The sequence below is a fragment of the Brassica rapa genome, chromosome A02 (genome assembly GCF_000309985.2).
Source record: "Brassica rapa cultivar Chiifu-401-42 chromosome A02, CAAS_Brap_v3.01, whole genome shotgun sequence".
Lineage (NCBI taxonomy): Eukaryota > Viridiplantae > Streptophyta > Magnoliopsida > Brassicales > Brassicaceae > Brassica > Brassica rapa.
Window position 1 is genome coordinate 17,600,870 of NC_024796.2, and position 12,298 is coordinate 17,613,167.

General features: G+C 37.5%; 1 protein-coding gene across 1 annotated transcript; it reads left to right on the forward strand.

Annotated features, from left to right (window-relative positions):
• The first annotated feature begins 6,715 nt into the window (after positions 1-6,715).
• Positions 6,716-12,298, forward strand: LOC103853512 (osmotin-like protein OSM34). Its single transcript, XM_009130418.2, has 2 exons — positions 6,716-11,038; positions 11,767-12,298. Exons 1-2 carry the CDS (start codon positions 10,581-10,583, stop codon positions 12,104-12,106), a joined length of 798 nt encoding a protein of 265 aa, XP_009128666.2. The 5' UTR covers positions 6,716-10,580; the 3' UTR covers positions 12,107-12,298.

The following is a 12,298-nucleotide window of genomic DNA, read 5'->3' on the forward strand; positions in this document are numbered from 1 at the left end:
GACAAGTTCATTGGAATATGTTTTTACCATCTTTCTCTAGGAAATTGTATTCTTTGTTTTTCTTTTTGTGTCAGTGTGAGGTTTGACCAATGACACATAACAGCATTCACTTTTGCTTCTTTGAGGCTGATTCATATGATTGTTGTTTTGTAGAACTAAATCTAAGAGTGAGGAAGAGGCAATAAATACGAGTATCTTAAATCTTCCATCAATTCTCTTGGAAGTAATAATGTCTCGTCTTGTCTTAAAAGACAACATATGTGCATCAGCTGTTTCCAAGTCATGGTGTGAAGCTGCACTTTCTACTAGAGGAAAAGCATCCTTGGCTTATGTGCTTTGATAATCGTTGCAGTTTGTTTGAACTACGTGATCCGGTACGATCGAAATTGTACACTTTGCATCTGCCAGAGCTGGCTGAATCAGCCGTGTGTTACATAAAAGACGGTTGGTTACTTATGTACACTTCTAGCTCCAAGGACATGTTTTTCTTCAACCCGTTTTCTCAGGAGCTCGTAAGCTTGCCTAAGTTCTCGTTGCCATTCCAGGCAGTCGCGTTCTCTAGTCCTCCAACATCGGATAACTGTGTGTTGGTAGCGTTAGACTTTGTTACATCAGTTCAAGAGAGAAGGATAGTTATCAGCACATGCCATCCTGGAGCAACTGAGTGGATCACCGAGGCCTTTCCTACTGTTTAACCGTTTTATAGGCATAGCAAAATTGTCTATCTCAATGAACAATTTTATTGTTTTACCATAGGAGGAGGCTACTTGTATTCCTTTCACCCATCTTCCCGGACATGGGTTTGTCATCAAGATGCATATGTGTATCATCAACTACGAGGTGAATGGGACAAGAGAGAAATTTTCTTGGCAGAGAGAAAAGGAGAAGCCACTAGTGTTTAAACTAGGCTCTTTGCAATGGGAGGAGGTGACTAGTAATGAGCTTGATGGTTTCACAACCTTCTTCAGTTCTTATAACTCTGAGTTGAGAAGTAATATCCCATTGATGAGGAACAACCTCTGCTTCCCATGGTTTGGTGACAAGCGCAAGCGTTGTGTATCCTACTTTTTTGATAAAAGCAGGTATAATCCGCCTAATGCAAGTCGTAACTGGTTAGAACTTATCCCTCGTCACAAGAGCCTCTGGATTGTTCCGCCGAGTAACGTTTTTGACTATTTGTGAGAGCTTTGCAAGAAGATTGATTAGTTTTATCTCTTCAGATAGACAAGTAGCCTTTATTTCCCCACTACCATTGTTTTTTAGTTTTAGCTTCTTCTATTTCTGCTCCTAAGAGCACCCGCAATAGGAATCCTTAAGGGAGAGTCCTTAGAAAAAAAAAATTAAATAATTGATGGACCCCACCAAAAGTTAAGGATTCAATCCTTAAAACTTCTAAATAAGGATTCTTTCTTAGTGAATCTTTGCACTATTTGTGGGTCCCGACGACATGTGACGACCTGCGATTGGTTGATATTTATTTTTTCTTTATCTAAAAAAGAAAAAATAATAATAATACTTAAAAAATCAAAATACACTTTTTTAAAGATTCTCTTTTGAGTAACACCATTGCGGGTGCTCTAAGAGAACACTTGTGACAATTTTAGCAAAAAAAAAAAAGAAAAAAAAAGAACACTTGTGATAAATTTGAAAGTCGCACACTCTATTGAATATATTCATAATGACAAAAAGAAACAAGGAACAACATGAAATCAAGAATCTGAAACACGTTGGCTTGTATCTGCTCCCTATCGCCACCGATGAGCCAATCTCTATCGAACTCGTGGGTTTGACGAAGGATTCGAGTTTCTAAATTGCAAAAGTCTTCGTCTTCGTCTGAATCAGAGTTTGGTTCGGGGGCTTGCCTGTAAACCAATTCGAAATCGAAGACAAAGGAGAAGTTAGGGTTTTTTAGGTTATGTTGAGTGTCGGCGAAGACTGGGTCGAAGGATATGAAGGTGTCGGGTTCGTCGTCGCAGTACCCATACCAAACCATGATTTGTTATTGAAAGAAAGATTTATGAATGCCAAATTGGATTCGTTGTTTAGGGACGAGAATAGAGAGAGAGTTTAAAGAGAACAGAAAGAGTTAAACTCTGAATCACTTGTTTAGAGGTCGAGAAGTATACTCATATTTATATTAGGTTTTATTTCCTCTTTTCCGTTTACGCGCTTTCCTTTTTTCCTTTTTATTATTATTATCTTAGATTTCCTTCTTTCTAAGTTCTGACTTTCCCCTTTCGATTTTGACTAAAAGCATGATTAACCCCAGTTTTTTAGATCTAAACTACCATATAAGATCTACGTTTGATTGTACCATCTAAACTACCGTATAAGATCTACGTTTGGCAATATTTTTTGCGTCATATTATAGATCTTTTGTAAATCTTTTCTTCGTTAATTTGTATGTATTTTCTAAAAATGGAAACCCATACTTCGTAATATTAAAGTATTAATGAATTATTTAATCAAAACCATTGGACCAACTAGATTTTCATGCGTAAGTACTCACACGATCAAGTGGAGAAAAAAATGTTCTAATTTCTTCATCCTCATGTTAGTGCTCACGCTATTTTTCGGCTATCTTTCTTTTTAAAGTATTACGCTTTTGTTAAACCAAAAGTAGTTGCAGTATGGCTACTTTGGGATGGAATAACAAAAACTCATTACAGTAAATTAATATGTTCTCTTAATTCAATTTTTTTATTTTCGTTTCTTAACCATTTGCTCTATGTAAATCATTGTAGTTTGTTGAGTATTTAAATGTATACGGCAGATTTTGAAAAGCTGTGTTCATTTTGTTGACGGCAGATTTTGAAAAGCTGTGTTCATTTTGTTGACGGCAGATTTAGAAAAGCTTTTTTGTAGATATTATTTGATACGTTACATGCGTTTTTCGTTATCTGGTTTTTGATTTGTCCATGGTTTCTAGACCTTTAGGCGGAGCTTACAGGACCCAAGCGATGTATAAAGCTGATAGCATGAAAGCAGCAATTGCAAATTGGTTGATGCATTATTAGCATTTTGCTTGCGGGTATTTAAAATGTTTGATTCAGTGATATATTAAAATTTTAATCATTAGTTAAAAGTTTGGTTTATGTATTTTTAATGGTTTAGTGGTTTAATGTTTTTTTTTTGTCTATACTCTATAGCCTTTTTCAGCATTTGAAAGGTTAATCAAGGATTGTAACCTAACGGATGATTGTTTGCATATTTCGAACTATTTTTTTTAGTTTTGTTTCTCAAAAATTCAACTGGCAGACAATTTAGTTTGTTTGTTTGTTTAAGAATAAAAAATAAGTTCTATATTTAGGTAAACTTGTTTTTCTTGTATGTGTTTCCATTTTACAAATAAAATCCTTAATATCCTTTTAAGAGGTTTGTTGGTGATCGTTCGGTTTGGTAGTTTTAATTGGTTTTTTAGTTTTAGTATTCTTATATAACACCACTGGTTTCTTTTGAAATATTAAATATAATAATAAAAGAAGTTCTCTAACTAAAAACAAAATCGAAGTTCCCCTCACTTATATTATAGGAAAGCTGGATAAACTCTTGAAATATTAATGTATTTTTCTAAACACTTTTGTTTGAGTGAAAACAACACTATTATACACCCAAATGAAACAGCTAATATTGGCATGGAGTACATGTTACTATTGTGCTGCAGTTTGCACTATTCAGTGAGTTGGTTAAATGGAAACAATATTTTCCTATCAATTAATTGGGACCATGGATGGCTTCTGAGATTGTTGATATAATAATTCGTCAGAACGTGAGATGTGTTATTGTAATGTTTTGTTGTGTTTGCAATTGTTCGTATTGTTGGTATAATGAGAGGATAATTATTAATCATAGGTCTCTATATGAGGTTGTTCGTTAGGAAGATGTATTATGACTTGTTCCACTTTATTATTACGTTCGTTTTGGTATAATTTTTGGCCCGCCGGCTTTACTGATGGTTGTTTCACTGTTTTGAAATTGTGTTGGTATATCCTGGTTATGTTATCTAGCTGCAAATTCGAGATGAAGCTATGAGGTTGATGGGTGAGCGGCGGGTTAGAGTGGATTGTAGATCCGTTGTGCATTGACGTAGTTCGTTAACTCGGACATGGTAGTGGAGTTGAGCTGTTGCCTTTTTGATGTTGAGTTGTTGTCTTTTATTTGAATAGAACACATACATTGCATTCTGAGATGGACTCATTGTTTGTAAAATGGTGGTTGGGTTTGTTTCGAATTTCGAAATGTACTCATCAGTATTATTAGGAACACTGGTATTTAGTGTTTAGTGTAAATTAGTAGCATTATTATGGGAACCGAAATTCGCACTGTCGATTTCCGTTTAAATTAGGAAATTAGGAGAACCCTAGTTTTTCAAAGGCCCCAGATATCTGCTAATACCACACGCCAAACAATCAGAACACGAGATAACAACGATAAAATATAAGAAATCGTAAAAAGAGAGCAAAGAGAAGTCTTATTCCGAATTTGCGTATGAGCGTTTACAACAAGGTATAAGCATGGGTTCGAGAGCTGTCGGCGAGATTCCTAGTTCTAGCAACCCTAAGACGGCTAAACCTAGTTGAGTCGCAGCTCGAAATAACAAAAACGGAAAGTTACCTAATTGCTCTAAGTGCTAAGTTTGCTGTCAAAAAGTTCTCCCCCATGCCTCTCGCCTAGGACTCCTTATATACTCCCTCCTAGGTCGGTTTACGCTTTTCCCTTTCTGCCCTTAAGCCGTCATAGCCTAAAAATGGAGATATTCCATTTTTTCTGATCTTCGTAATTATCTTCAAAATTTTGTATTTATCCGCGGAAACTTGACATTTATCTTTCCTTACGAACCAAGCGTAAACCGTCTTATGGTTTACGGGCTGTTGGTTAAGAAATCGTAAAGTGGGCTTCGAGTCATGTCTTAGGTCCCTTTGGGCTGTCTTTTGACTCGAAACGTTTATTATGGCTTCTTTCGATAAGAAGCGATATTTCCGCGGTTTTATACCGTAAAGTTTGATTGATGACCTCGAATGTCGAGAAAAATGAAATGGGTTTGCTACGGTCTTCGGGTGATAGAATCAAAGGGTAGACGAAAATGCATGGACTCGTGTCGCATTAAACAATTCGGAAAAGCTCGGTCGCTATGTAGCGACCGAACGGTACGCATGCTCGGTCGCTACGTAGCAACCGAGCTTGGCTCGAGCCCGGTCGCTACGTAGGGTCCGAGCTTGGCTCGAGCTCGGTCGCTACGTAGCGACCGGGCAGTTTGCAAGTTCGGTCGTTGCGTAGTGACTGAGCTTGGTTCGTCCGTGTTCCGATCGTCACACTCGAACCTATCCGTGGCTGGTTTAGATACGTTTCCGTTACCTTGGGACAGCTTGTGTTTGATCCAACCGGGACTTGAACAAGGTTTTATCTCGAGATCATGTGTCGTGACATTCTTTTTACCAAGCATAATTTGTCGCGGAAAGACATTGACACTTGTTTTTGCGGAGGTTTGGATATTAACTTCGTTGTAACCGTTTTCGACCCCAACAGTTATTTTTTCCTGTTTTTGGTTTTGAATCTTCAGCATCATGTTTCTTATGATATTATTTTTTTAGCCAGTTTGAAAAGCAGTTTGAGGGCTCTCTCTCCTTGGTTAGTATTTCGTTCATTGGAGGCAGAAAATTCGAGTTTGTTCCCAGCACTTAAACTCGCTCGATGGATCCCTTAGGTGTGACGGACCTTCGTAGATGTTGGTACTTTCTTGGAGGTAGAAGTTTAACCAGCGGGGCTAGCGTTTGCATCAGTTAGAGGGGATTGTGGTGATGGACATGAGGACTTTCTGCAATTACAGGATCATCGCTAACTCATATGGTGTTTACTGGGACACTTCTGGTCAGCATAGGACATGGCTTCAGAGTTTTGTTGACAGCACCAGGCATGTTCGTCACCGGAGTAGTTGCAACAGCTACAAAGGTCAAAGCAGGCGCAAACCAGACCAAACGGTCGACTAAATCCAGCTTTTATGGTTGCAGCAAATCACTATGTTCCATGCCAATTAAAGGTGAGGCTCTTCCTCCTCATTTGGCTAGATCCTTTTACAATAACACATCATAACTAACCAAAGCTAATTGCGAAACATTCTGCAACATAATATTAACAATATCTTATAGGTTTGACAATAATTTATTCCAAGAAAATAATAATAATAATTTATTCTTAGAAAATTATATAATTTACTCAGGGTCACTTATTTATATATTTATCTATACAAAGCTTTCATAGCTACCCAACTAAAATAGTGTTTGAAACTTGCTTTTAGCTGCTTTTGTGTGGACGCGAAGATTTACCTTAAAAGAAAAGTTAATGAGCAAAAGATAGTAAGGTGGAGAATCAACGTTGGTCAGATTGAAGCATTCATCCGACTAAAAGACGGACGAAACCAAATATTTGCTTTAGATCCAACGATTGGAAGCAAAAGTAGTTGGTAGACAAAAGGATGTGAGTTTTGTAAAAGTTTAACTTTGCTATATATCCTTTTTCATATAACTTCTTTTGAAATCCGACCACGTTTTGCTATCATCCGCTGATTACAGAATCTACGATGACTCTTGCTGCTACCAGCTCTACAAAACACTCATTCATAGCTGGTATGTACAGAAAAAAATGTAGTTTTTTTTTATGACACCTCCCAACCCAAAAAAACAAACATAAAACGACATGATTTTATAGCATTATTACCTCTGGCGTATTGAGAGTGAGACAGTTAGTTTAATAAATTTGTCATATTTCTTTCCTGATGTCTCTTACTCGAGCTTTACTGTTTTCTTTACTATCTTGGCTTAAACTTGTCTTTTCACTACTACCATCCCCGTGCTGCTCTCTCAGCGTAGTAGTTGCTGTCGAATGATCACTTATTGAACTCTGTTAAAATCCGCAGTTATTGGCGCTTTGCCACGATGTTAGAGGCAAAGTGTAATTTTCTAGTTTTATTATTTTCACAGCAAGGTTTTCTAGGATTTTGATAGATTGGAGAGAAGATACAAAGTTATAATTTGTGATTGAAACTCCATTAATATCTATTTGCTATTCTAATGAAGTTTTCTTACTTAATTGCTCTTATGAATTGCTTAGCCATGTCTGAGTAGTTCCATTGTTAGATTTTAGGGTTTAAATAGGTTAGGAGGGATTTGCCCCAACTATAGATCGCTGATTTGTGGTAATTGTCATTAGGATTGTTCATTAATGCCTGTCTCTAGATTAGCTACCTAGAACCTGCCTTAGGATTGATAGATAAAAGCGAGAGCTTCATTCTGATCCTGAAAACATTCTAACTAAGCTAAGTTTCTTACTATGAGTAAGGCGAGAGCTGATCTAGTGATCTTAGTAAGCATTCAATCAACCCGCACAAGAGCTTGACTAGAGCGTCGATCGATATCATTATTGAATAATCGATCGACGAAGCAAAAGGTGTATCGATCGATATCCCTATAGGATCATCGACCGACACTTTCTATTGATCGACATACGATAGTTGATATCATTAGATCTAGTTAATAGACAAGTACAAACATTGCGAACGCTGATGGACTTGTTAACGAAGTAGTTGAGCTTTACATTATCATGCATGCAACTCATTAGGCATCTGTAGGATTATAATCCCGAGTTTCCTCAATAAAAACCCTAAGTCTAACTATTTCCTTTTTAAGCACCAAAACCTCAATCAATCTATTGAACAAACACTTGTTCAATATAAAACTGCAATTTACATTTAAATCTCTGAAACCATTTAGCTTAACAAATCATATTAGATTTCTTAGGTTCCCTAGCTCCCTGTGAATTCGATCCCTAAGTACTACAACTCGACCTCTTATTTAAGAGAGTATAAATCACTCCTTAGGGTAATTTAAGTGGTATCAATAGGAGAAGCAACTTGTGACCTCATTAAAAACCTTGATTGGAAAACCCAGTGGGACAAAACCAATTAAGGAAAAAAAAGAATATACACAAGCTACTCGCCTAGATGATAATCAGCTTGAAGGTGGAGTAGCTTGAATGGTGATGAGTGTGTCTTGGCCGATCAAGCCTCGTTCAAGACCTTCTTCTTGCTTTGAAGTTGTCTTAAGCAAACCTCCACTAGCTTCATTGAGTTTCTTGGTTCTGGAACTTGTCATAGGACCATTAGGAATGGTTAAGACATCCTCATCAGTCGCCTTGCCCATGATCTCATTATCCTCGTCAACTAGCTGGTCCATGATCACATCATCCGGCATAAACCATGAATCCTTGTAACCACTTGGGGATAGAGTAAAACCGGTTGCCTATCAACTGCCTAGTCCAATTGGTCCATCCCTTGGCCGATCAAACCATACGCGTGTCCGGCCCAAAGGCCCTATTACCATCCCCAAACCATTATATTCGATCGCACATACAAAAGAAAGAAGAAGAATATAATAAAATACAAAGAGAGAGTAGGATATAACCGTTCGCCCATGACCTTAGACTCGATCGGACCAACCGAAGATCCTAGTCGATGGATCGCTTGCTTACTCCACTGACCTTGGATGTGTGCTCTGGTTGGTTGGAGTCCTTCTCTAAACCTTTCTCCTTGCCTTTTCTATCCATCTCTAATCGCCCCTTATTCTCTCAAACGATCTCTCTCGCCAGGAAAGATTCACCACCACAACCGGCTTTGTCTTGGTCGATCTCTCTCTCTCTCTCTCTCTCTCTCTCTCTCTCTTTATTTCTCTCTTCTCTCGGTCTTTGCCTTTTGTTTCTTTAGAAACTGATGAATGAAATCGACCAGAAGGTCCTCTATTTATAGATAATTGGGTCGGCTAACTGCCATGGGTGAACAGGTGCGACTTGTTGGTCCAATAGGTATAACCTGTTCCATAGTCCCATTTCGCCATAACTGCTTCCTAACGGGCTGGACCTGGGCCTAGACCCATTACCAAAGCATGTGGTTGGTCGCATGGACCCCTCGGCCCATTAAAACCTTGGGTCGACCACCTTGCCCGACCCAGGTCTGGACCCGGACTAATGGTCCAAGACTCGAACACTTAGTCCATCTGAGCTGAAATGACTCCCAGCTAATCCACCTGAGTTAGCTAGTTCATCCAGCTAGTTGAGTTGAATCACTTTACCCGAACTCTGACCGAGCTTCGTCTAGGTGGTCGAGCTTCGTGTTTGTATTGCCTAGCTACCGTTAAACTTTTCCAGCTCTCTTATCCTTGTTTCTATTTTTATTTGGCTAAGTCTCATCCTTCTGATGCACTTAACCTTCTATTTAGGCTATGGTATGCTTGCCTTCAGGTCATACGACTGGCTGGCACGTTTCCTCGAACCATGGCCCATCCCGACGATCCTAAATAGGATCTGGGACATGACAGTACTATCCTCCAAAAATTAACTTGGAAAGAAGACTAAGAATCAAATTAAAATGAAACTTAAAAGAGAGCCATGCTGGTGGTTTAAAACAGTACCACAGAGGATGAGTCTTCAGCAGCAAATACCACACAAATCAAATCTATAACATAAAAATTCATGCTAAATAGAACGCAAAGTCTTTTCCTTTTTTGAAGAAAGAATGCAAAGTCTATAACAAAAAAAAAATCATGTTAAATGGAATAAGAACTCCTCAATATATTTAAAAATAAATTTAATCAAAATTCTTACTAAATAAAGCGCTATCTGAGTTTTAATTATCTAATTCATATCTATAAAAAATAAGAGCGAAAATACCTTTCTCCGGTGGTTTTACTGTTTCACAATACTAAAAACAGAGCCGTTTGTTGCGGAGAAATCATGTCTATCAAAACTCAAAAGTGACCTATATGCCGAACCGTCTATTGATCCGAATGTTAGGAAAAAAGCTACACACGTGGAATTCTTATCTGTGAAATTGTTCATCAGAATTATATGTGTTGCAGATATTAATCATCGTATGTAATTAATATGATATATTGATATAATCGATGATTTGTGCTTAAAAAAACAAGAAAACCCAGATGTTGTTGTATATGCATGATTAACTTCGGTCTCTTACCTGAGATTCTTAACTCACAATTTGATTTTTTTTTTACATTTTCTGGCTAAAAACGGTTTATTTAAGAGACGGTTCTTAGCTTTTCTTAATTAAAATCTAAGAAAAACTAAGAACTGTCTCTTAACCGAAGCTAAGAACTCCAATTAAGAGACTGGATTAATCATGGTCATAATAGCATGATTAATCCGGATTCTTAATTTAAAGTTTTTAACTCATGATTTGACATTTTTTGAGTTTTTTTTAATATTTTTTGGTTAAAAACCGGTTCTTATATTTCTTATTTACAAAAACGGTTATTAGCTTTTTTTTAGTTAAAAGCTAAAAACAGGGCTAAGAACCCCACCCTAAAAATCCGGATTAATCGTGGTCTCTAATCCTACACAATCTAGAAACAACACTGTAACGTTAGTTCAATTAGTCAAGCCGCCCCTACCAGTCCATCATTTTATATTTATAAAAATATAAAAGCAAATTAACATTCATTGTATAGATAACTTCAAACAGGCAAATATTAATCAAACAAACAAACCAATACATTGACTTTACCTCTATAAAATCTATGCTAAATATCAACAAAAAGATCACACATACACAGACCACAAGTAGTAAAACCAATATAAAAATGACAAACATCTCACTCTCTACATTCATATTCTCCATTCTTTTACTCATCTCCACCGCGACCGCCGCAACATTCGAGATCATTAACCAATGCGGTTACACCGTATGGGCTGCCGCAAGTCCTGGAGGGGGCAGGCGTCTAAACTCAGGCCAGTCGTGGACATTAAATGTTCCGGCTGGAACGTCTATGGCACGGATCTGGGGTCGGACCAATTGTAACTTTGACTCCTCGGGGCGTGGCCGATGTGAAACAGGTGACTGTACTGGTGGACTTCAATGTACCGGTTGGGGGCAGCCACCAAATACGTTGGCTGAGTATGCTTTGAACCAGTTCAACAACTTAGACTTCTACGACATTTCACTTGTCGATGGATTTAACATTCCTATGGAGTTTAGGTAAGAATATTATCTCACGATAATCTCTTCATAAATTTGAAATATTCAGGAAACTTTTCGGATCATAAACGTGAAATCGGCGGTGTTCAAAACCTCAATAAGCGAGTAATAAAAAAGTTGTGCGGTAAAAAAAGATCGGTTCAGTTTTAATTTTCGTTGAAACATTCTAACGATTGAATATGAAAATGGGAAGAGAATGAAACAACCTTTTGCTTTTGTATACAAGTATAAAACAATCATAAAAGTTTGAAAAAGTAAAGGAAAAATTAAATACTGCGTGCAATGGAAAAAATCTTGCTTGCTAATTAAATCGTGTAGGCACTATGGAAGCATGCAGAAAATCGCTTAGCAAAAGAAAAATCTGAACAGTTCTTATATATTGATAACATTAAAATCGGTGAACCCTATGACTTTGGAACCGCCATTAAGTTTGCATCCTATAATTTGCAAAAAATTGTTTTTCTGTGAATCGAATCGTAGACCTAGGGTAAAAACTATTAAATCTTGACCAATAGACGACCGTACTTTCACTCTTCTTTCTATAGATATGAAAAGATAATTTCTTTTTCTTGACCAAAAAAAATAATTTTTTTTTCGAAAAAAAAAAAGAATCGATGACTCTTTACTGGTCGAGAAAAAAAACGGTTACAGTTGAAACTCTATTGTATAAAAACGTTTTGAGTCGATAATGAATATTTTTTTTTGTTGGTGCCATATTGTATCTCCAGCGCAACCAGCTCAAATTGCAAGCGGATACTATGCACCGCAGACATAAACGGACAGTGTCCTAACGTGTTAAGAGCGCCTGGCGGTTGCAACAACCCGTGCACGGTTTTTAAGACGAACGAGTACTGTTGTACAAACGGGCAGGGATCATGTAGCCCCACAGGCTACTCAAAGTTCTTCAAAGATAGATGTCCCGACGCCTACAGCTATCCACAAGATGACCCGACCAGCACTTTTACTTGCAGTAACACTAACTACAGGGTCGTGTTTTGTCCAAGGGCTAGGCTCGGTGCTACTGGGACGGACCAGCTCCCCATCCAGATGGTCACTGAGGAGAATTAATAAAAAGACGAGTCTCCATTGTATGTATGTGTGCATGAGTGTGTACGCGTGACTATCACGCTTAATGAATAATTATGAAGGCAATAATAATCAAGTTGAAAGAAAAAAATTTGCACGAGACCATCTCCAATGTATTCATATATTTTTATTTCTAAAATAAAGTAACTCTAAAATAAATGTGTATTTTTTTAA

Bases quoted from the DNA above. Each gene is read 5' to 3' on its own strand.
- LOC103853512 (XM_009130418.2), top strand. From the start codon at position 10,581: ATGCTAAATATCAACAAAAAGATCACACATACACAGACCACAAGTAGT. The intron at 11,039-11,766 runs GTAAGAATATTA...TTGTATCTCCAG, and splicing joins AACATTCCTATGGAGTTTAG to CGCAACCAGCTCAAATTGCA.